At 44.3% G+C, this 25,937-nt stretch overlaps 1 protein-coding gene across 6 annotated transcripts in view; it reads left to right on the top strand.

The window, feature by feature from the left end:
- EXT2 (exostosin glycosyltransferase 2) overlaps positions 1–11,182 on the top strand; it is a 134,872-nt gene extending 123,690 nt beyond the window's left edge. For all 6 annotated transcript variants that reach the window (XM_032640913.1, XM_032640915.1, XM_032640912.1 and 3 more), the window contains 3 exons: positions 146–274; positions 4,068–4,150; positions 10,454–11,182. In XM_032640913.1, the coding sequence (XP_032496804.1) occupies positions 146–274; positions 4,068–4,150; positions 10,454–10,592 (351 nt within the window). In that variant the 3' untranslated portion in view covers positions 10,593–11,182. The remainder of the gene's footprint in view (positions 1–145; positions 275–4,067; positions 4,151–10,453) is intronic.
- Positions 11,183–25,937: the final 14,755 nt, after the last annotated feature.

Raw genomic sequence — 25,937 nt, forward strand, 5'->3', positions numbered from 1 at the left:
TTCCTTTGCCCTTTCTATTGATCCAGGCTTGTGACTAATCTTACGAGAGAAAGCTTGTCCCCCTGCCATGGCTCAGTTGCCCTTTGTGTATCAACCACAGGGAACTGCTATTTGAATGTGTCTCCTTTTCTGTCTCACCTGGCAGTATTTTAATTACCTGTATACCTACAAGATGCCTGGGGACATCAAGAACTGGGTGGATGCTCATATGAACTGTGAAGATATTGCCATGAATTTCCTGGTGGCTAACGTCACGGGGAAAGCTGTTATCAAGGTAGGAGGCACCCTTGGCCGGCTCTGCCCCTAACTTACTTTGCGATCTGGGGCATGCTTCTGGTTCTCTGAGTCTCAGAAGTTTTCATAACTGTAAATGAAGCCTTGGAAAAGATGAACTTTAAGCTCCCTTTTAGCTTTAAGATTCTATGATTGATGCTGTCATATTGTGAAACTGAAGCTAGGCTTTGATGATTTAAACATATGTTTTATACGTTTTTTTTTCTTTTCACATCTTTATTGAAGTATAATTGCTTTACAGTGTTGTGTTAGTTTCTGCTGTACAACAAAGTGAATCAGCTATATGTATACATATATCCCCATATCTCCTCCCTCTTGAGCCTCCCTCCCTCCCTCCCTATCCCACCCCTCTAGGTGGTCACAAAGCATCGAGTTGATCTCCCTGTGCTATGCAGCAGCTTCCCACTAGCTATCTAGTTTACATTTGGTAGTGTATATATGTCAGTGCTACTCTCTCACTTCATCCCAGCTTCGCCTTCCCCCCTGGTGTCCTCAGGTCCGTTCTATACGTCTGTGTCTTTATTCCTGCCCTGCTACTAGGTTCATCCGTATCATTTCTTTTAGATTCCATATATATGCATTAGCATCCGGTATTTGTTTTTCTCTTTCTGACTTACTTCACTATGTATGACAGACTGTAGGTCCATCCACCTCACTACAAATAACTCAATTTCATTCCTTTCTATGGCTGAGTAATATTCCATTGTATATATGTGCCACATCATCTTTATCCATTCATCTGTCAGTGAACATTTAGGTTGCTTCCATGCCCTGGCTATTGAAAATAGAGCTGCAATGAACATTGTGGTACCTGTACCTTTTTGAATTATGATTTTCTCAGGGTATATGCCCAGTAGTGGGATTGCTGGGTCATATGGTAGTTCTGTTTTCGGTTTTTTAAGGAGCCTCCATACTGTTTTCCATAGTGGCTGTATCAATTTACATTCCCACCAACAGTGCAGGAGGGTCCCCTTTTCTCCACACCCTCTCCAGCATTTACTGTTTCTAGATCTTTTGTTGATGGCCATTCTGACTGGCATGAGGTGATACCTCATTGTGGTTTTGATTTGCATTTCACTGATGATTAGTGATGTTGAGCGTCTTTTCATGTGTTTGTTGGCTGTCTGTATGTCTTCTTTGGAGGAATGTCTATTTGGTCTTCTGCCCATTTTTGGCTTGGGTTGTTTGTTTTTTTGATATTGAGCTGCATGAACTGCTTGTATATTTTGGAGATTAATCCTTTGTCCGTTGCTTTGTTTGCAAATATTTTCTTCCATTCTGAGGGATGTCTTTTCATCTTGTTTATGGTTCCCTTTGCTTTGCAAAAGCAAAGCAAAAGTTTCATTAGGTCCTATTTGTTTATTTGTTTATTTTTGTTTTTATTTCCATTTCTCTAGGAGGTGGGTCAAAAAGGATCTTGCTGTGATTTATGTCATAGAGTGTTCTGCCTATGTTTTCCTCTAGGAGTTTTATAGTGTCTGGCTTTACATTTAGGTCTTTAATCCATTTTGAGTTTTTTTTTTTTTTTTTTGGTTGTGATGGGTCCTCGCCTCTGTGCGATGACTTTCTCTAGTTGTGGCAAGCAGGGGCCACTCTTCATCGCAGTGCGCGGGCCTCCCGCTATCGCGGCCTCTCCTGTTGCGGAACACAGGCTCCAGACGCGCAGGCCCAGCAGTTGTGGCTCACGAGCCTAGTTGCTCCGTGGCATGTGGGATCTTCTCAGACTAGGGCTCGAACCCGTGTCCCCTGCACTAGCAGGCAGACTCTCAACCACTGTGCCACCAGGGAAGGCCCATTTTGAGTTTATTTTTGTGTATGGTGTTAGGGAGTGTTCTGATTTCATTCTTTTACATGTAGCTGTCCAGTTTTCCCAGCACCACTTATTGAAGAGAATGTCTTTTCTCCATTGTATATTCTTGCCCCCTTTGTCAAAGATAATGTGACCATATGTGCGTGGGTTTGTCTCTGGGCTTTCTATCCTGTTCCATTGATCTATATTTCTGTTTTTGTGCCAGTACCATACTGTCTTGATTACTGTAGCTTTGTAGTATAGTCTGAATATACAGTTTTTTGTTTGTTTGTTTGTTTGTTTTTAGTCATAGTTTTTAACCTCCAGTATCAGAGATAAAGGCTGTGGCGGTCAATCTACAAATCATGTTTTTTAAAAAATATAATTTTATTCTCAAACGTGACTTGGAATCTAGTTCTTTTCGTTAAAGAATGCAGTTTACATCTTTCTTAAGGTAGCTGATTTTTTTTAATAGACGCTGAGAAGATAGCACATTTTGTACAATTATAACTCTGGTTGTCCTAAACATTATTTTAAGATAGCGATTACCAGTTTGTAACAGTACCTTTCCTGTAACATATTAAAAGCTGAGATTACATGGGGATCTTTGTATGTGTAATAGATGTCTGTTCCTGAAATGCAGATCTTGCTCAAATCAGATCCCTAGAAATGCAGGGAGAGTACACTTCTGTGTAACAGTGGAGTCGTCTTGACCTTTCTTTCCTTCTGGATTAGAATTCCATGTGTGAAAATGGGCAGTGCTTCTAGGCCAGATTCCTGTACTGGAAGCTTATGTTGGACGCATGGTATGGCATCCCCAAATGATTCCTCATGCTATTAATTGATGAGACAAGCTAGATTAAACCAAAGCGACTAAGGAAAGAGGAAAAGTCACTATGTGTTCAGACTTGACCCAATCTTACCCCACCCCCCAGCTCTCTAAATTACTCAGTGAACAGCTCACTGCAGGGAAAATTAAAGAATGTAAATTGCAAAACTAGTTTTAAAGGAACTCCCCTTATTTCCAAATTTGCTGGGTTTTTTTTTGCGGTACGTGGGCCTCTCACTGTTGTGGCCTCTCCTGTTGTGGAGCACAGGCTCCGGACGCGCAGACTCAGTGGCCATGGCTCACGGGCCCAGCCACTCCGCGGCATGTGGGATCCTCCCGGACCGGGGCACGAACCCTTGTCCCCTGCATCGGCAGGCGGACTCCCAACCACTGCGCCACCAGGGAAGCCCCAAATTTGCTTTTTGACATGCTTCAAGATGTTCTTAGCTGTGCCTGCTTACTCTGGACAGTAATTCCTCGGGTCTGTATGCTTCTTAGCCTGGTCTTAGTTATCTAGCTTTCTTCCCCTCCCATCCCTCTACTGGTTACTTATCTTCACTAGGTTAGGATAGCAGCCTCCCCTGAGTTTGCTAAAAAAAAATTAGAAGTTTAACGTATGGGAGAGTGGTGGGGAGAGTCAGGGAAAACGATTCAGAGGGCAAAGGACCGTTGGATTTTTTTCCCTGACTCAACAGGATTGCAGAATAACCTGGCATTTTCAAGAGCATGGTGCTGCTCATAGCATTTGCCATTAGCTGGAAGAAGGAGAACGAGTGCCTACTGTGAAAGTTATGGGAAGCTGTATTTCATCGCCCTTATGGCTGCAAGAACAAATGGTGTTTATACAAGGACCTTGGCAGTGAGAAAACAGTCATTAAACAGGAATTAAGGAGCTTGTCATCACCACTTCTTTCCAGTTACAGAAGGCAAGAGCCCTCCAAGCCTTTTTTATTGGGCCCTTGTGAGTTCTGCTGTTGGCCGAGCCAGACAGAACTGAATGGAGGAATAGTGAGGCATGTGTGTGTGCATGTGTGCCTGCAGTGGGAGTGGGCATCTCAGCTTATAGAACAGAAGTGTGCAGAGAGTGGTGTCACGAGCGTGATTTTATTGTCCTTGGCACTGACAGCCAAGTATATTTTTGTGCTCTTCTGGCAGGTAACACCACGAAAGAAATTCAAGTGTCCTGAGTGCACGGCCATCGATGGGCTTTCACTAGACCAGACACACATGGTGGAGAGGTGAGTGAGCCTCTAACCAAAAGTCTGCCCTAGTCTCTGATCCCCATTTCCTGCCTTGGGCCTGGTTATGGGACTTCGTTGCAGATATAAGGACAGCAGCTGGTAGCCATAGTCACCTCCTTTTGCACGTGGGAATTGGGTTAGTTCAAGCCCAGGTCACCCAAAGAATTAATTTGGAATGCTACTCACTCAATTTGTAATGGTTGGAAGGGTCTTAAAAATATAGCCGGCCTTAAGCTCCGGAAGCCAGATTCTCCGTGTGGACTAGGCAGTTAACTATCCACAGTCATTCGAGTGGAAGCGAGTTAATTCCAAAGAAATACTGGATTGTTTTCCAGGGTAATATCTCCATGTTACAGTGAAAGTTTGATTGGAAAGAATTAAACTAAACCCACTAGAGACAAATTACCTTTGCTGACACAACTGAAACACCTACCAAGAACAGAATTGAAAGCACAGCTCTTTACGTTACAGAGAGAGAAGCAAGGCAGCTCTGAGATACTCCCTTTATATTGATTCAGTCAGTCAGTAAGCACACCTTTGTGTGGATGTGATACAGGGCCTTGCAGGTGTGTATAAAAGAAGTGGGAGAGGTCTGTCTTCCCTTAAGACCTTTATAATCTTAGAGTAGACCTAATAGTTCTCACTTGTATCCCAGAGGTCCCCAAGCTTCCAATCTCCTGAATCAAACCGAATTCTTCCAAAGGGCAGCCCCTTACACAAGACAGCAAGCTCTGACAGCCAGTAACACTATTGTCAAGGGACCAGCATGCATTCAGAGAATGTCATGAGAAAGACCTTAGAATGAGATGTCTAGTTCAAGTTTCCACAGGTCTCACATGCATCTGCTTGCGGCATTCATTTCTGAAATCTATCAGCCATATCAAAGTCCTTCGAGCCTGGAGGATTTTTTTGTACAGCGAGTTGTTTCACTTGGCCTGGATTCTTCTATAATGCTTTACTCCTTCTTACTCTTACTTCTTACTCTCTAAATAATCTCTTTATCTCTTTCATATATAAATGTCTTACCCAAATGACATGACTTTTACCAACCATCAGTATGAAATAACATATTATTGTGATCTTGGAAATATCTGTCACTGGTATCAAGTATTACCCAGTCAAGGACAGTGACATCAACTGTCATAGCTCATTTGGAAGAGACCCCAGTTATAGTTCTATTAGAGCACATGAACTTGTTACCTAAACCTACCCCCCTTCTGTGTTGGGAAGAATTTCATAGCATTAAGCAATTAGTTATTGATTGGACTGAGTTAAAATGGTGGGGTTATAGGGTCCAAGAAAGGAATTGTATGGAGAAAAGTTGACCTAATAATGGCCCTTAAAGTTCATGCTAAAGCTAAACAACTCCTCTGTAACACCACTGAGATCATAACAAACGCAGTGGGAAAGATTTAAGTTAGATATAATTATTATTATTAAACACTGAAGAAAGTAACTATGGGAAATGTGGAAGCTTCCTCGTGGGAAGAGGCTTTTGAAAATAGAATAGGCAACTGCCCAGATGTTGGTAGGCTCGATTTTATCAGAGTTTATAATTAACAATAACGGGTACACACACGTGTGTGTATATATATTTAGTATGCGTGTGTGTGTGTGTGTGTAAAACTTAATCCAAAGCTATATGTGGTAAGTGTCATAAGGAAGGCTCAAAATGTCATACCTGATCGCAGGAAAGAGAAGTGACTTCTTGCTAGGTCAGTTATTAGGGATAATTTTGTAAGAGGTGGCACTTGAAGTGAGCCTTCAAAGGTCACTAGGATTCCAACCGATGCAACTCTGGGCAAGAAGAGGAGATCCTCGGCAGGGAAACTGGATGGTCCAAGGTACATTTGGCAAGAAGTCAAGATATCCAGTTTGGCAAGAACGTAGCATTGTGGCCCATTAGTGCCAAACTACAGAGAGCCCTGGATGCCCAATTAAGGAGCTGAGCTTTTTTCTCCAGGCTCTGGTAAGCCATAGAAAGTTTTTGAATAGGAAGTAGCTTGATCAAAGTGTTGTTTTGAGGCTGATTTGGAAGTGGTGCATAGAACGGAATGAAGGTGAAGAGACAGAAGAAAGAAGAACAGTTAGAAGGCTCAAACTAAGTTGAGTGTGGAGAAGAAAGGATGAATTAAATTACAAGGGATTTTCCCCCCCCCCCCAAAGGAGAAGAGCTGGCTCTTGGTTTCCAGCTGAATAGGTATGGGGAGGTTATGGAGAAGCAGTTGATCAAGACAGTCAGGAAGAATGGTAGTACCTTTAACAGTGTAAATAATATAATTAGGAGGGACGCCAGTTAGGGGAGGCAAGGGGATGAATGTTGGACCTCACAGTATAACTAATGAGGCCAGGAGATTTAATCGTGTGTGAAGTTGGAGAGCAATCAGGCGGGTGAGTCTTGGGTCTTGCCCTCTGTCTATGCAGGTGTAGATACAGGGCAAGCAGTTGGAAATATGGAACTAGAACTTTAGAAAAAAGATTAAAACAAAGGTGGAGATCTGGAAGACATCTGTCCAGAGATGGCAGCTGACTGAAGAAAAGCCAAGGGCAGAATCTTGAGAAATTCGGACACTTAGGAGACAGAAAGAGTAACTGAAAAGAGAGAAGCAGCCGCTGGCGAGGCCAGGAGAGAGCCAGCATCTGCAGTGCTCGGCAGCAGGGAGGAGCAACGAACATGCAGACTAGGAAGTGGTCTTGGAATTAAAATGGTCATTGGTGACTTTGGGAAAAATGATGTCGTAGGTTGATGGGGCTAAAGAGTGTGAGCTAGTAGTGAGGAAGTAGAGTCAGTGAATGTAGGCTCCCCTTTTGAGAAATGTGATAGGGAACAGAAGGAAATCAATCTTGAAATTAATTAGGAACTGAGAGCAAAACTATTCGGATGAATGACTGAATTACTAAATAAGGCACTTAGATGGGGAGGGAGGAAGACGTGATTCCAGCCCTGCTGGGTAGACCAAGAGATGGAGTTACAACTGCAGAACTGTTCATTTGTTTTCTTTTTTCAAATAGTTGCCTTTGCAGAATCCGCATTTTTGCACAAAACAGTGAAAGGAGTTAACCACTCTGTGTGTTATGACGTTGTGTTGAGATTTGTGGTTCAGTAAGCTTGTTTATCCTCAGAAACCTCAGTAGTGGAGGAGAATGGCTCTTACTACCCAGCATCCATTTCCAGGGCCTGCCGTTAGTTCTTTAAGAAGCAGAAGAATTCGTGACTGTTCATTTTGGCCAGTAGCTTTACCCAGGTCAAGACGGTACAGCAGACAGACGGTGTTGATTTAAGAAACAAACATTGTATTTTGATTCAGGCCAGTCTTTGTTCAGATTATGGATTAGCCACTTATTAGCTGTCCAACTTAAGGAAATTGACTTACCTTATCCTGAATTTCCAACCTTTTCATTTCTTAAAATAGATATATTAACTATCTATCATGTTGCATTCAGGGGTTCAACAAATATTTACTGAGCATCTTTGTACCAAACAGTGTGTTATATGCTGGAGATGAAAGGAGTAATAATACATGAAAGCCTGTAGCACGGGGCCTGGCGAGGTTAGTTCGCTTTCCAATTTCCCCAACACTGATCCTGAAGGCTCCTGGTTACTTTAGGTAATTGTATGTGTTTGAAAGGAAAACTGAAAACTGTTAGTCCTTTCTCCCCCAGACACTTCCAGCGCTTTGGAGATAGACATTGGCAGTTCTTAGCCTGTCTGTACTTGATTAGAAAACCAACCCAGGGGAACAGTTACTGACATGGTAGCTGGACCCCTGACAGAACAACTCAGGTGGGCCACCAGCAATCAGCCAAACTCTTAATCTACCCTAACCTGTTGCCCAACCCAGATCCCCTGCATGAAAAGAAAGTAAGAAACACAGTCAACACCTGTCAGGAGAGTTAAGGACCTTTACCGTTCAGCGTGAGCAGCCACTTCTCCAGGGCAGGCTGTGTGGAGAGAAAGAAGGACTCGCTAACCTGGGTTAGCCGGGGCAGCTGTCAACAAGTCAAGCTGGCCTGAGCCCCAGTGGCCTCTTGCCTGTGACCCGGCCCTGTTGGCAGGTCTAGTTACAGAGGAGACATTGTCCTCAGTGCTCTCCAGGGGGCCCTAGAGCCCCTATCCTCTGCCAAGAACCGTGATTCTTCTTTAATACATGCTTGCTGGCACCTCTGCTGGGCACGGCTGGGCTTTGCTGGCCAGCGTCTACAAGCAGAATAACTGGAAACTAGAAGGATCGGTACGTGTTTATAGGCCGAACAACTGTCAAAAGGAAGACCCTGGGGCAATTTGACTTAGTCTGCCACTGCCTTGACCTCACGATTCAAGGAGAGAAGAGCTGTTGTCCAGTGCTTGCTTCATACCATTTTGTTAAAACCCCTCGGTCTTTTCCCCAGTCTCCTGTCAATTTGGTACCTGGGACTACGACCTCCTGAGTCTCAAAAGACTGCCAACAGGAGGGAAACTCAGTGACCTGTGGGGTTATTGTAGAGTCTGATAGAAAGAGCAAGGGCTCTATTGCCAGCACAAGACTGGGTTTGAAACCCAGCTCTGCCACTTTCCAGCTCGGGGTCCTTGGGCAGTCCCTTAGCCTCTCTTAGCCTGAATTTCTCAAACCATAACAGGAAGCTACTATACACCAATCCTTGGGCATACGGACGGGGATATTTAAAGGAATCATTGGGATGATGTATGTAAATTAGCTGGCACATCATAGATGCTCAACAGTTGTTAATTTCCAGCTCCTCCCTTTAGACCCTAGAATTATGTTAATAAATAAATGTGTATCATCTCATAATGAAGACTTTAGCCTCAGCAGCCAGAATGCCTGGGTTTGGTTCTGCCTCTTACTAGTTATTTGGCCTGTGGTCCTGTCTCTTAGCCTCTCTGTGATGTGTCTCTGTCTTCCCAGTGTACAGTGGGAAGGATAGTAGACCTGCCTCACAGGCTTGCTGTGAGGGCGAAGTGAGTTACTAATACATGTCAAGCACTTGTAACACAGCCTGGAGCATAGAATAAATGTTAATTGCTGTTGATTTGTGGTCATGGACACAGTGATCTGATTAGCTGGAAGAGCTCAAAATGAAGTAGTAACACGTTTTAACCAAGAGAAGAAGCAAGAGAAAAGAATTGATAGTAACTGGCTTCTTTATTTATTGGTTTCTTGCTAAAGCTCAAAGGACTCAAGTAAAAGCTATTGATTCAAATAAGTTGAAACAAGGCTTACGGTATCTCTGAGGACAAAAGAGCCTTCTGGTCTGTGTCTTGAAATTCAGCCCCTACCTGGTAACCCGTTCTCAGGTGCCGTGGGCCTGACTGAGGAGAGAGAATACTGACCTCTCTGAAATCCATCCTTGAGGGCCCCTTAGCTTCGAAAGTGGTTTTTACGGGCTTGTTTTCCCCCTCGGGTCTGATGCTGAAGTGTCCTCATTAGCCAGCTGTCACACTCAGCTGGGCTGATTGACCAGAACCATTTCCCGCCAGCATGTCTGACCTGCTCCCCTCTGAGGAGGCTGCTCACCAGGCTGGGGGCGGTGTTGGGGGGGTGGGGGTGGGGGGCGAGGTGCTGAACTGCCTCCTCCCCCAGCAGTGCTAAGTGGCTTGTTGCTTTGTTGCTGCCGATTCTAACACAGGAGTGGCTAAAATTGTGAAAGCTGTCCTGTGTGAACTTCAGCTTTCATGGAAGAGCTTATGGAAGTTGACCCATAATTCCCAGAGATTTCCACTCACAGGCCCGCAGTAGATGTGGGTTGACTGACTGAAGTGTTTGTCCTTTGCAGTTGAGGTTCAGTGCCCCATTGCCTCCTTCTGCCTTCCATCGCTCCATGTGTACGATCTTCCCTTCTCCCTTTTAAACTTGAGTGGGCTGAAGCTCAGATCCAGGTGCCTTTTGCCTTTCCACCCTTCGTCTTCTCTTCAGCTGGCAGGGATGGGGTTAAGGATTGTTGGCAGCTAATCCACCTTGGTTTGAGGCCCGCTTCTACGGAGCTGGAAGAATGACTGGAATTTGAGGGGGAGGGGAAAAGATATTCTGACCTCTGCAGGCCCCTGGCCTCCAAACAGCATCCCTGGTTCCCTTTCTCCCGCCGAACTAGTAGTTGAAGTACCCCCAGATCACTTCCTTTATCCACACCCTCCCAACCATGTTAAGAACCTGGGAGCATGCTGGGGATCCTTGCATTTCTCTTGTAGATGTTGAAGACTATGTATTGATATTTTGCTCTCATCTCTCAGCCTCTCGAACGGTTTCTCTTTTCCCCACCCCCTGTCCCTCTCATCTGCTCCACTGCCCTCCCCAAACCCCACAGGTCTGAGTGCATCAACAAGTTTGCTTCTGTCTTTGGGACAATGCCTCTTAAGGTGGTGGAGCACCGAGCCGACCCCGTCCTGTACAAGGACGACTTTCCTGAGAAACTGAAGAGCTTCCCCAACATCGGCAGCTTATGAAATGTGCTGCTGGTGGAGGTCTGAACACTAATCCCGGGCGGAGGAAGAGAACACGTCCCCCCAGCACTCTGATGCCCAGATTTCAGAGTGGGAGATTGGCACATCCCTGCCCAGCCTGCTTACCTGAGAGCAAGAGCCCAGGGAGGACATCTGAGTACCTCGTGCAACCTCTGGTGCTCTCGATGGGTTCTCTCTGAAAACTCCAGATGGAAGCCTTGGGCAGGCTCCAGGGGTAAGGCCAGCTCAGGCGTCCTTTGTTTGTAGCTCAATACAAGGTCTAAGAGGAAACTTCACTGGCTGTAAGACAGCTGAGAAACCTCCAGCCCATTTCAGATTTGGGGAATCAGGTAAGAGCTACCTGTTTCTCACTTTTCGTTATTTCAGATCAGTGAGTTCTTCAGAGGAAAAGCCATGCCCAGAATTTGGTGCAAAATCCAAACATCTTAGTGGCTTTTGATGCCTTGGGACAATGGGGCACTGGCCTCGTCCAGAGAAGAGCACCGGCTGCCGAGATGGGACCTATAAGTTCCATGAACTGTCTCTCTTTGGTTTGGCTTTTTGATATGATTAAAATTATTTTTTATTCCATTTCCTACTATGTCTTAAATATTGGTTATGGAACTCTGTTTCTTTTTGTGTGTATTTAACTCTATCTTCTGGCCTCAACTCCAGTCTCCTCCTCATGTCTGGGAAGATACGTAGCCAGCAGGAGTATCCCGTGCCATGTACATCCAGCAGAGGAAGAGCCCCAGACTACAAACACTCTTAGAGAAGATGTGTCCCCAAACCTCCAAAGGAATCTGTATGCTTCCTGATTAGATCTAGATATTCTCCAGGAAAAACAGAAGGCCTCTCATAGCCATACACTGGGCCGCTCTGCTGGTACCATGTTGTAAAAGTTGAGGCAGTTGTGACCCTCACCCCAAGGGGGTGCCACAATTTCCCTCATTCTCTTGGTATAAACCTAACATTAGCCAGAGAGGTTCTGGCTAACGTTAAATGCTGCTATAACAACTGTTCTGCAATAGTTGCTGGTGTATTTAAATCATTACATTTCAGCATTTAGTAATACTGCACATGTGTGAATTATACCTCTTTAAGCCCAGTTGATGGACAAATCTACCCTGGCAAATGTTAGACGTTATGGATTCGAAACAGATTTATCTGTGGCTCTAATATTAAAATTCGCCACAGTTTGGGCTTTAGCCATAACATATGTCCCCAGAACACAAAATACATAATAATTTGCTTGGAATATGGGTATAATTGCTGAAACCTAGTTGTGTGCCAGTCCAAGTCACTAAACCACCACGCGTCGTTCTGTCAAGTGACATGAAGGTGAGCTGTGCTCCTGCTGTAGTTTTCAAACTTGCAGTTTTAACGAGTCACTTCAGATGTGCTCTCATAGACTTTGAGAGGCCAAAGAAAACTTTCAGAAGTAGCAAAATTGAGAGTGGAACTCTTGAGAGTCTCATCTTTCATATTAAGGAGCGGTAGAATCACGGACTGTTATAGGTGGAAGGGATGAGATAGCATCTCCAGGTCATTCATTTTGCAGGTGCAAACACTGGAGTTGTGATTTATTCGTGTATTGCAGCTGCAAACACAGGTGCTTAAATCAATACTAATGATTTGAATAATTAGATACTAGTCAGCAGGGGATATGGGAAGGCATTTTGGCCTCCTATTCACAGTACTGGGGCTGGTATGATAGAAACCAAGAGGAAGGGTTTTCTCTTGTACACCCAGATACTGGTAGCTGACACAGTGAGTACCTCTGACCTTTCTAGGGGTTCTCTAGCCTGTTTTCCAAGATTTGGGGCAGGTGGAAGGGGAGGAGGGCCTCACATTTAAATCCCAGCTAAAAGCCAAGAACCGTGCTGACGTCGCACATGTGTTATCTCACCCTCGGTGTAGAGCACTCTGCTCTTTTCACACCACCGACTGCACTACCTTAGTGGCTGGTTTCTAATCCAGTTCTCACTCTCAAAGGGTAAATTAATCCTCCCTCCCTCCCTCTTTATTTGCCCTTTGATTATGGAAGAGAAATGCTTCAATCTGAAGTCGTTGGGAGCCCCAGGGGACTGAGTTATTGGGCCTTTTTCACCTTCTTAGGAGCTATTGGACTTCTCAGGGCGTTAAAACTCTATTGCAAGTACCTTACTACCCCCAGGAATATGGGGGGCTAGATATTGCAACATAGCAGAAAAGACTTTTTATTATAGCATGAGTATTACATCCTAGGCACTGGAAGCAAACCTCAAAGCTTCTATTCCTAGGAACAGACGGGGTGCAGGCCACCAGGAGAAATTCAGGACAGGAACATAGGAAGTGATCGTGATTCATGGATTCAGAGACTAGGGACTCAACCCCTGTGTTGGTGAATTTCTGAGCTGCTCACCAGCAAGCCTCACCTATGAGCCTGGGCGGGGACCATCTGTCCTTGGGATGCCATAGGGCCTGGTTTTAGAAGTGGAACAATAATGCTAATTAAAATGTCATGTTCTGGCCTACAACAGACAACAGCTGGTTTGAGATTTAAGAAATCTTTTTTAAGGAATTGCATCCTACTGGCCTGTACAGACGATGAACCTGAGTCGGCCCTGGCCTTTGTCCAAATGTGTGCTCTAAGTCACTTGCCTTTGCCCCCAGGGATCTAATTAGGATGAGCTGGCCCACTTGGAACGCCAAGGTTGGAAACACTTTTGTTGGTTAACATTAGAGAGCTGTTAATATTCTTATCTCGTGTATTTTATCAAGCCTCACACATGTTTAGGCAAAAACCTCCTTTTCTGGGAAAATTAAGGAGGACGATATCAACTTTTGGTCTCAGAATCTCTGGTTCTTTCCTGCAAATGATGCTATCCTGTCTCCTCTTCTTACTCAGTGTCATGAAGGTCAGAACTCTGGCTTCTCTGCTGAAGCCTTATGTGCTTCCAGCTTGTGGTTTTTAGGAGTTTCTCTGCTGCCTCTGGAAAAAGTGACCATCATCCTGGCCTGTGCTGACCAGGACTGGGAGCTGGAAGAGGCCAGCAGCCTCCGTGCTGTCACTTGCTGAAGAGGTTGCTAATAGCTCTGTGATCCCGGCTTCCTCCTGGGACAGTCCTGACTGGAGGATCCTTGCCACTGAAAGGTAGCAGGCTTCTAGCCACGGAGTTCTAAAGGTCTGATTGCTGGGTTCAAGTCCAAGACCCTTTGATGGTAGAATTAAGAAGTAGATGAAGCAGGGACTTCCCTGGTGGTCCAGTGGTAAAGAATCCGCCTTACAGTGCAGAGGACGCGGGTTCGATCCCTGGTCAGGGAACTAAGATCCCACATGCCGTGGGGCAACTGAACCTGCACGCCACAACTACTGAGGTTGCACGCCTCAACTAGAGAGCCTGCGCGCCACAACTAGAGAAGAGAAAACCTGCACGTCACAACGAGAGAGAAGCCCACGCCGCAACGAAAGATCCCGCGTGCCACAACTAAGACCCAAAGCAGCCAAAAATAAATAAAATAAAATAAATAAATAATAAATCTTTAAAAAAAAAAAGAAGAAGAAGTAGATGAAGCAGAGACGTGTTGGGAAGTGGTTCAGTTTTGGGGGGATTCTTCCTGGCTCTGCAGTCCCAGGATCCCGGGGGAACCCAGCCGAGAGGGTGGAGGTTTTGGGTGTTGGAGGTTCCCCATCATCCAGCCACCCTGAGCCTGGTGGGTTTCCTTTGCTTTGGGGACAGTAGCATCTCTGGGGGTAGGCTGCTTTTCCCATTTCTCTTGGTCATCTTCTATGCAGCAGCAGAAGCCACAGCAGGTCATTTCCTGAGCCGCCCTGGCTCAGAGAGGCAGAGGCAGAGAATGCCCACTGGCCCCTCACCCCTTCAGCCACTTCCTGAGGAGCAGTCCTGGCAGGAGCGCCAGCCATGTTGGTAGGCGGCTGCCGTCCAGGAAGGCTTTGGAAGTGACTTGAGCTTTCCACTCAGGGCCCGGAGGCATATGAACCCTGGGGTCTGGCTGCTCGTCTCACCCGAGAGTTCTGTCCCAAGCCCTGGGGCTCCTGTCCTAGGCTAGTGTTTGCTTCTGAGTAAAACTGGGGCCAGCTTTTGGCTCCAATTTGCCAAGTAGGCCTGGTGTGATGATCTGAACAGGCCTCATTGAGCTGCTCCTGGCAGAGGAAAGGTAGGCAGGTGGACTCTGCTCTCACTTGTAAGGTTTTCCTCCTCTTTAGGGTGGGAACGTCCTAAGCTAAACTCACAGCCTCTCTTGCACCTCTGTTAAATGGACTGTCAAGGGTCCCCCGCATCAGGCTTTGTGACGTCCAGGTTCCCAGGGAGGGGTTGTGTGGTCTGTCCAGGCAATGTTGTGCCTCGGCTTTTCAATGTCAGGCTCACCATTGCTGGCAACACAGGGAAGGTGGCTGGGCAGTTTGGCCCCCTCTCCCAGCTTTCCAGGCTTCTCTCCTTTTCAAGAAATTGTTGAGTCACCAGCATGTGTGTCTGGCATTTGGTTTCCTCAAATTTACAGCCTTTTCAGGGTAGAGTTTTTTCCTTTCTTCAGCTCCCAACTGGTTGGGCCCCTGGTTGCATTTCTTCCCAGTCCTCCTGACTGGCGCAGAGCTGTCAGGCCAAGACGAAGAAAGGGCAGGATGTCTGGGTCACTCTTGAGAGGTACCAGGCAGCTGTGTCTGCTAGAGGTTTCCTCAGCAAAGCACCAGCTCATCTCCAGCGTCTCAGGAGCTGCACATAGAGTGACAGCTGCCAACAGAGCAGGGACCGGAATCCGTGGGTCTTGGACCCAAGCCTCCAGCCACTGCACCCACTCTGCAGAGCCTTCCCCTCACAGTGTATCTATTTGAGCTTTTATTTACAGCTGCCAGCTTCTGTCATTAACTACTATGCCTAAGAAGAAGCTCAAGGACTGTCTGGTTTTCTGGTAATCACAGCTGAAGAACAACCAACTAGTTACTGACCCAGGTAAGGTAGTATTCAGTCATTCAGTTTTCTAATTGTTTCATCAATTAGAAATTGATGAATCATTGATTCATCAAAATGTACTTTTTGCCAGACCCTATGCTGGGTCCAGGAGATAGAATGGAATAAGGCACAATCTTGATCTCCAGGAGCTCCAGTTCCAGTGGGAGTTCTTAGCTCTGTGAGATGGTGCGAGTCCATCAGTGGCCTAGGACTCCACAACATACATTTTAGTCCCAACTGTAAATGAGGATTCCATTTACACCATCTTCTGCAGTGCCTGGAGGATGTGAGCATTGTTTTATTTCCTCGTCTCATAGCACCTTACTCTGAGTTGAACCCTGGGCCTTCCTTGGCCTTGAGGTAGTCCACTCCTATGCTTTAGTTTCCTCAACCAGAAATTGGAGATGGCAAGAGCACTTAGACCTGGGTGGGTGAGATGCAATGATGGATCTCTTCCTCTCTCCTTACCCAGCGTCCTTGCCAGGTTGTACCTAGTGATGCTGGCAGCCAGCCTTTTTCCGGCCCCTATTTCTGCTCACCCAGTTGCCAGAGAGCTTGGGGGTCTGGATCCTATCTGGCCCCGTCAGGATGGATTACTGAATGAGTGGTTCTTTTGCCCCAGTCCCTTTCCTGTGCTATAAATAAGCCCCATGTTTATTTTCTTATGTTATTGAAATGAGCACTTGGGATTTGGGCCTCTTGACAAGTCCGGAGCGCGTCCATCCGGTGCCTGGTGAGGGCCCTGCATGGCTGGCTGCTGTCTGAAGTTATTTGGAGTCCTCCCGCTGTGTTTTGGACGTGGCTTAATTTCAATAGTAAGGGCTGTATGCAACCCTGTATCTGCTGATTTTCAGGTTTCAGCTTTCTGCCAGCCTTACTGCCTGCTTAGAAGTAAAGCCGTGTTTCTTATTCAGGGGGTAAGAGCCACAATTGAGGTAATTAACGAAAATGGTGTATTGGTGGCAGCAGCTCCTATAGGATTTCCTATAGAGTCTTTCTCTAGTAGATCCTGAGGGGCTTACCTGCATCTCCTCCATTCTGCCTACCCTGTGCCCAATCTCTGTTCTTGTTTTCTGGATATAGGCCTAAGAGTCCTAATAATTTCTCTCCTTACAGCCTTGTTCTTGTCACCAGATTGGTTTGATATATTGACAACTTGACCAAATGAAGATTCCATTGACTCCATCTTCTCCAAAGCATGGAAGATGCAAGGATTTTTTTCCTCTTCCCATAGTATCTCCCATTTGCCAGTTGTACCTTGGCCCTTCTTTAAAAGTTATAAGATGAATATCCATTAATAACAGATAGATGCTCCCTTTAGTACCATGGCTGCACCATCTCAATGGAGAGGGTGACCTGGGACAATGGTGGGATAGAAAGGAAACATCTGGCAGCCCAGTGCAGCGTATTATATGCTATGTGGACGTCTGGGAAATAGGAAGTGTTCCGAGTTAGGATTTCCTAAGGAGTGATTTCTGGCTCCTTCAGGCTTTGACAGTTCATCAAAAGTATCCAATGAGACTGAGCAGCACACAGCATTGTCTATGAGAACTTGGGCTAAAGATCATTACCTACTTCTCAGGATGGATTAGCCTGGTAAGTCACTCAGTAGAGGAATCTTTCTGTGGACAAACCAGAACCTGTAGTCTATTAATGAAAAGAGTTATATCTAACAAACAGTTTTCAGACAAGGAACCAAGAGAAAGTAAATTTTCACTCATATGTTTTTAGTCTCTTGACTCCTAAAGATTCTTCTCTTTTAAAAAATAAAAAGCCTATTGTGATGGATTCATATTTATTGAGCACTTACTGTGTGCCAGATACTGTTCTTAATATGAAGATGTTGCACTGAACAAAGTGCCTACTCTTGCCAAAGGTACATTCTAAGAAGGAAGACAACCAAAATGAGTAAATGAATAGAATTTCAAATGGTAAAAAATGCTGTGAAGAAAACAAAGCAGAGTAAAGGGGAGATGGATAGTGACTTGGGCATGAGGAGATATTTAAGATGGGTCGGTCAGAAGTGGCATTTAAACACATCTTAATGTTGAGAAGGAGTGGACCATGAAGATACCAGGCAGAGGGAAGAGCTAGCATAAAGTCCCTCAGGCAGGAAAAAGCTCAGCTTGTTTTTAAGAACAGCAAGAACTCCTGTGTGACTGCAGTTTATTGTGTGTGGAGAGCATGGTAGAGATGATGCCAGAAAAGTAGGCCAGCACCAAATTTTGTTGGGATCATGTTGGACAAAAGAGTTCTGGATTTTTATTGTGAGTGTGATGGGAAGACACTGGTAGGTTTTAAGCAGAGGAGTGGAGTGGGGATGGGATTTTTGTTCAAAGATCATTTCAGCTACTGTGTGGAGAAAAGGCAGTAGGGAACAATAATGGAAGAAAGGAAATCAGGAAGCTATTTTAGGAGTGCAAGTGAGAGATGGTAGTGGCTTAGACTAGGATGGTAGCAACAGAGATGGTGAGGAGTTATACTGGGAGCAGAATCCATTGGACTTACTAATGAATTGGATATAGGAGATGAAAACAATAGAGGATTCACAGCTAACTACTAGGTTTTTGTTATAACTGAGTGATACTATTAAGTGAAATATGGCAGACCAGGCAGGGGTAAGGACAGAGAAGTATGAGAGGGAAAATCAAGAGCTCCACTTTAGATGTGTTAAGTTTGAGATGTCTTTTGGACATCTAGGGGTAGTGTTACTCAAGCAGTTAGATATCTAGAGCTCAAGGGAAAAGTTAAGACTGAATATATAGCTGGGATTTAAAACCATAGGACTAGATGAGATTACCCAGAGAGTCAGAATAGGTAGAGAAGAGAAAAGGACTGTGGCCTGATTTACAGGTAGAGAAGATAAGGAAGAACCAGAAAAGGAGACTGAGGAGTTGCCAGTGAGTTAGGAAGAAAACCAGGAAGATGTCTGTAAGATAGACTGTGATAAATTAGAGATACACATTGTAAACCCTGGAGCAACAGCTAAAAACATTTTAAAAAGAGGCATAGCTAATAAGGCAATATTGGAGATGGAATACCATAAAAATATTCAATCAAAAAGGATTGAATTGATTGAGAAAAGAGTAAACAAAGAACAGATAGGAAACACACAAAAAGCAAGACAGTAGACATAAACCCCAACATGTCAATAATTACATTAAATGTAAATGGTCTAAACATTCTACTTAAAGGACAGAGATTATCATTCCAAATGCTATCTATGAGGAAAACACTGTAAAATACAGTTGAGATAAAAGAATAGAAAAAATTATACTAGAGAAATATGAATCACAAGAAACTGGAAGTGATTTTATCAATAAAGGACAAAATAAACTTCAAAACAGGAACATTTCCAGGGAGAAAGAGGGATAATATATAATGATAAAGGAGTCAATTCATAAAGAAGACAAGCAATCCTAAGTATGCAGGAACTAAATAACAGTGCTGCAAAATGTATAAAGCAAAAACTGACAACTGAAAGTGAAATAGAAAATCCACAATTATATTTGGATATTTCAGCACTCCTCTCTTAGTAATTGATAGAACAAGTTGATAGAAAAATCAGAAAGCTATAGATGACCTGAATAACACTATCAACCACTTTGGCTTAATTGACAGTCATGGAACACTTCATCCACCAATAACTGAATACACATTCTTCTCAGGTGCACATACAATATTCATCCACCAATGTGTTGCACCATAAAATAAATCTCGATAATTTTAGAGGAAATGAAAACATTAAAAATGTATGTTCTCTAACCATAATTCAAAAAGACACATACACCCTGTTGTTCATTGCAGCACTATTTACAATAGCCAGGTCATGGAAGCAACCTAAATGCCCATCGACAGACAAATGGATAAAGAAGATGTGGTACCTATGTACAATGAAATATTACTCAGCCATAAAAAGGAATGAAACTGGGTCATTTGTAGAGACGTGGATGGACCTAGAGACTGTCATACAGAGTGAAGTAAGTCAGAGAAAAACAAATATTGTCTATTAATGCATATATGTGGAATCTAGAAAAGTGGTACAGATGAACTGGTTTGCAAGGCAGAAATAGAGACACAGGTGTAGAGAACAAATGTATGGACAACAAGGGGGGAAAGCAGAGGTGGGGGGTGGTGGGATGAATTGTGAGATTGGGATTGACATATATACACTAATATGTATAAAAGATAACTAATAACCTGCTGTATAAAAATAAATGAATAAAATTAAATTTAAAATATATATATACATATACAATAAAAATGGAAATTAAAAAAAAGTTCAGGTTGAGAGGAATGTGTGTGGAATTCCAACGAGTCCTAGGTTAGAATAAAAGATTCCTTGATGAATATGCTGAGATAAAATGAGACTTTGAGAAGGTTTCCTGACAGGACAATGTTTAAAGCAAACAATAAGTTTGGATGAAGTATAAACAGATGTATAATTCACGAACACTTGATGCTGGTTTGAAGATGGTGTGGTATACTAGAAAGAGGTCTGGCCTCAGAGGTTAGAGGCTTGTGCCTTTCACTGTAAGACCTGAGGCAAGTGACTTAATCAGTGGTATTTGTTTTTCTCATCTAAATAATTTTAAGAATGAAGGAGTTTGATTAGGCTTGTGTCTATCTTCGTAAGCTTTAATCTTTCATCAACAAAATGCCAATATACTCACACACACAAAAAGTATGTTCTCTGGTCACAGTGGAATTAAGTCAATAACAGATATCTGTGGAAATCCCTAATAGTTAGAAATGAAATAGCATATTTCTAACTGCATGGGTTAATAAAGAAAAAGAAATAAATTAGAAAATATTTTTAGCTGAATGAAAATGAAAGCAATGTATTTAAATGTGTCAGGTGGAGTACTTGGAGATCTATACTTGAAGTGCTAATATTAGAAAAGAAGAGGGACTTCCCTGGTGGTCCAGGGGTTAAGAATCTGCCTTCCAACACAGGGGACATGAGTTAGGTCCCTGGTCGGGGAACTAAGATCCCCCATGCCACGGGGCAACTTAGCCCATGTGCTCTAGAGCCCGTGTGCCACAACTAGAGAGCCTTGTGCCACAACTATTGAGCCCACGTGCTCTGGAGCCCGTATACCACAACTAGAGCGCCCCTGCGCTACAACGAAAAATCCCACGTGCTGCAACTAAGATCCCGTGTGCCACAACTAAGACCCAACGCAGCCAAATAAATATTTTTTTAAAGAAAGAACTAAAATCAATTAAGCAACTACCTTAAGAAAATTGAAAAGAGCAAATTAAATACAAAGTGAGTAGAAGAAAGAATAAAGATAAGCGTGGAAATAAAAGAGAAATGGATGAACAATGGAGAAAAATCAATTAAACAAAAGCTGGTTTTTAAAAAAGATCAATAACTAGACTGTTCAAGGAAAAAAAGAATAAATTACCAGTATCACAAATCAAACGGGGGCATTGGTACAGATTCGAAAAATATTAAAAGGGAAATACATATGAAAACTTTATACTGTTAAATTCTACAATATAGATGAAATGGACACAAACTTCAAAAGACACAAAGTGATAAAAACTACCTCAAGAAGAAATAGAAAATCTAAATAGCCACATATCTGTTAAAGTAATCAAATTTGTAGTTTAAAACTTTCCACAAAGAAAAATCTAAGTCCACATAGTTTTACTGGCAAATTCTATCAGATGTTAAGAAATAATACCAATCTTACACAAGCCCTTTTCAGAAAATAGAAAAGATAGAAATATGTGGCAACTCATTTTGTGTGGCCATTATTACCCTGATACCGAAGCCAGACAAAAACATTGCAAGAAAAGAAGACTGCAGACCTATAGCCCTCCTGAGCATAGACACAAAATTCTTTTTTAAAAAATTAGCAAGCCAAATCAACATACAGAAAGGGCGATACAACATGACTAAAGAATATAAGGTTGGTCTAATATTTGAAAATCAATATAATTTACAACAGCAATAGAATAAAGGAGAATAACCATATGATTAATAGATACAGAAAAGATAATTTGACAAAATTCAACACTCATTCATCAATGTCTTTAAAAAAACAATCTTCTGTGTAGCCCAGGGAACGCTACTCAATGCTCCGTAATGACATATATGGGAATAGAATCTAGAAAAGTGGACATATGTATGTGTATAACTGATTCATTTTGCTGTGCAGCAGAAACTATCACAACAGTGTAAAGCGACTAGACTCCAATAAAAATTAATTTAAATATTTTAAGAATTCAGAGGAAGCCTTTGTGTGAAAAATAAACATAGAAGACCCTTGTGTTAAAAAAAAAGAAAAAAACATAGAAAATATATATCCACACAAAGACTTGTACACAGATGTTCATGGCAGGTTTATTCATAATAGCCAAAACCTGGGAAAAACTCAAATGTTAAACAACAGATGAATGCAAGGGCAAATTGTGGTATATCCATAAATGGACTGCATCTAAGCAATAAAAATAATGAACTGAGACACGACATGGATGCTTTTCCAAAATAGGTGAGCAAATAAGCCAGACACAAAAATGTACATACTGTACATACATACTATACATACATACAAACGTACTCTTATGAATAAAAATACAATCCACTTATTAGAAGTTTTACAACAGGCAAAACTAATCTAGAGTGACAGAAAGTAGATCAACATTATCTGTTGCTGGGGATTGGCTGGGATGAGGCACAAGGGAACTTTTTGGGGTGAGGAGAATGTTCTATATTTTGATTGTAGCGATGGTCACATGTCCAAACTCATCCAACTCTACATGTAAAATTGGTGCGTTTTATATAAGTAATACCTCAATAAAGATGATTAGTTTTTCAATGGTCGTTAAAAACTGTCAACTTTCACAGTTCCTTGGCTTTCTCCTTTACCTGGACATTTGCTTAGGCCTCAGGTCTAGGCTACCTCCAGTTCCATTGCCTCCGTTTAGTGTTTTCTGTTGTGTTCTTGTATAGACGGCAGATTTGCCAGGCATCTAGCTGATGTTTATTAAATGCTTGCTATAGTACTGTACCAGGTGTTACAGGTAAGTAGGTGAAGAAGATAGCTTTTCCGCCTTCGAGGAGCTTATAATCAAGTTAATACAGGAGGTAAGACCCTTATAGTCCTGTCTACTGTACACAACTGAACGATTAAGGGTGAGTTGCACACACTCTCTGCTGTGGTCACTTCTGACTTGGTGGAGAGGGCGAGACTTGAGGTAGGCTTTGGAGAATTAATAGGTGGAGATGGGCACTATATGGATAGGGGTGTGCTGGGAGGTCAGGCAGGCACTTTGACCTGGGGGGAGTGAAAGGAAACAAGAAGATGAGGAAGTATACTGGATATCCTAGATTTGTAGGAGCACTGACTCCAGGTTGGGACATTAGAAATGATGAGGCTGGAGAGTGGTTTAGGGCTAAACAGAAGAGCTGAAATGTCTGTGGGCAGCGTGAAGGCCTTTCAAATGACTGTTCTGCTTGGGGACGTGATCAGAGCTAGTCTTTGACACCATCGTGTTGACACACGTGATGGAGTGGAGCAGGGAGGGATCAGAAATGGGATGTAACTACTTAAGCAGTAGCCTAGGTAGTAAGTGACAAGGCACTGAGCTGAGTGGTTGCTGGACTCACTGGGGAACTTGCTGGGAAATGTTGAAATCCTTTGGGATATGGGATTGAGAAGAACAGCCGCTTCACCCATATAACACAGACCAGCCACACTGCTTGTTACGGATCAAATCGTATCTCCCCGCCCCACACTAAAATTCATATAGTGAAGCCCTGACCCCCCAGTGTGACTGGATTAGGAGATAGGGCCTATAAGGAGGTAGCAAAGTTTAAGTGAGGTCATGGGGTGGGGTCTTAATTCATTAGGACTGATATCCTCATAAGAAAAGGAAGAAACACCAGATCTTTCTTTCTGTGTGAGCAAAGACCATGTGAGGACACAGTGAGAAGGTGGCTGTCCACAAGCCAGGAAGAGAGGCCTCACCAGAGGACAGATCTGCAGGCACATTGATCATGGACTTCTGGCTTCTGAGAACTGTGAGAAAATAAACATCTACGGTCTAAGCCACCCAGTGGGTGCTCTTTTGTTATGGCAGCCCAAGCAGACCAATACACCACTCACCACGAGATCGCTTACCACCCACGTTCCCCATCCCATAAATATAATATCGAGGATCTCAGGGCTTTATCTTTTGGTGACACACCTTTGTGAAACAGTACCTTAGCCTTTGGCATCCTGCCCTTAGCCACTTGGATAGAAGTCAACCCTCTTAGCCCTTCCCAGCCATCAGAGTACGTGATTCCTCCTGTCTCTACAGCTCTTCACTATTTTCAAGTATTTTGACTCTTTTGGACTTCATAACCACTTATCTCACTTCCTATGAGATAAGCAGGAGTTGGTTTTCCCCATTTTACAGATGAAGAAATGGAAAATCAGAGGGTTTTAATGGCTTGTCTAAGATAACCAAGCTAATAAGTTGAAAAGTCAGTTTTTAAATCCAGCTCTCCTGTCTCTCACTCACCACACAGCTTCCTGGCCCGTGCTTTGCTATGCCCTCCTCTGAACAGAGCTTTCTGTTCAAACCTATCTCAGACAGGAGATGTGGGCTGCCTTTGGGCATTCTTCTCTTCCTTCCCTTGTTCTCCCGACACACACACATACTCACTCACACACTCATTTATTCATTCTTTCTCTCTCCATAATGTAGCTTGGCCTTAGTGTCATAACAACAGGGAGCTCTTCCTTTTCCCCCAGAGCCTAAAAACGGCAGAGCTCCATTGTGGGTAGAGGACAGAGCAGGGATGGGGTGGGGGGCTTGTGAGGCAACCAAAAGAGAAATCTCAGGAGGTGTGGCGAGAACGCTGCAGCCCCTGGATTATCTGAACTGCACCTCGACCAAGGCTCTGGGGGCATCTCATGTGGGCCCCACCATGGGTTTATTCCCAGCTAGTTAAGGCAACACCTAACACATGGTGTGCACAGGGTCATCGACTGAAGCTTCTTTTGGAAGTTTGCCCTTCCTAAAGCCTGTTGGTCTGTGTGGAGCTAAAAAAAGAAAATCTGTTTGGAATCACAGAATTCCTGGGAAAGTGTCGACTCTCACACCCCATTGTCTGTGGAACTGGCACACATCTTCTCACTTCTGAGCCCTACTTTGAGGGATGGGTTGTTTGTGGAGGGCCTCTTGTTCCTGAGCAGCTGAGCATGCAAGTCTGAGCCTGTGTGAGGAGAAAGACCCCCACTGCTGCATCACCCCGACTGGCCGAATCAAGGGTTTCTGCTGAATCACGGACCAGCCAGCTTGTGGTGCCCTGAGGTTGGCAGTTGTTCTTGTAGCGAGACCTGGGACAATGGGATTGGTGAGAAGCTGACAGCAAGAGCGATTTCTCTGGAGGTTGGAAAGAAGCTATCTACAGACTGCCCCTGAGGTAGAGCGGAGATGTGGAAGGCTTAGGGGCATGAGGATTGTGGAGGGATGACTGGGGAGAGGAAGGGTTTGAGCCCAAGGGTAAGTGGAAAAGCTCTGAGATGAGCGCTCTCAGACACAAGACCTCTCGGGCCATTTTAGGGAGCTGGCCTTGTGCCGGCCCAACCCCGGGGACACGAAACAAAGAGGTTGGCCTTCCAGTCCTGGGCTTGGCTCGTCAGGGATGCACATGACCCCTTGAGGAGCAGGGTGGGCAGGGTCCACGGCCAAGCAGAGGCTCTGAGTTCACTCCAGGCCCATCTCTAGCCTTCCTCTTCCCATTCAAAACCCAAACAGAGCCTCCCCTCGGCCCCGCCTTCCCATTCGTTCTCTCACTTCCTCATTGTACTATTTTCTGAGGCATTCAGACGCGAACGGAATTGGCTGTCTTTCGGAGCTTTGTAGACATGTGGGCTGGTCAGGCAGATACATGGGTAAATCACACGGTGTTCTGTGCTGAGATACTATTACAAACAGTTCTGTGGGAGCACAGAAGGAGCAACCACTGGCCTGGGGGTGGAAGCTGGGGTGAGGCGTGCTGTTAAGAAAGATCTTCACAGAGGACATTATCATTTGGAGGCCACAGAGCATGAACAGGAGTTCTCCCGGCAGAGAGGGCTGGCGACGGGGCACAGGCGTCCGAAGGAGACAGATGGCAAGTCCACTACTGTGGCCAAGTGAAAGGCCCCAGACGGTTTGGGGAGCAATGAGTGGTCCTGGCGGCCAGACAGGGAACGGCTGAGCTATAGTAGATACTCAAGGAAGCCCTGCTGGCCTGGTCCTCCCCAGGGACACTCCTTGGAGGCACAAGTCCCAGGGATGGGTTACGTGAGTCACCAGGGAGGCCCAAATGACCCTGTCGAGCCATCCTGCCCTTTGTCAGTAGCACTCATCTGGACTCCAGGTTACTGGGGTTGCTAAGCAGGGG

This window comes from Phocoena sinus, chromosome 8, assembly GCF_008692025.1.
Source record: "Phocoena sinus isolate mPhoSin1 chromosome 8, mPhoSin1.pri, whole genome shotgun sequence".
In the NCBI taxonomy this organism is placed as follows: domain Eukaryota; kingdom Metazoa; phylum Chordata; class Mammalia; order Artiodactyla; family Phocoenidae; genus Phocoena; species Phocoena sinus.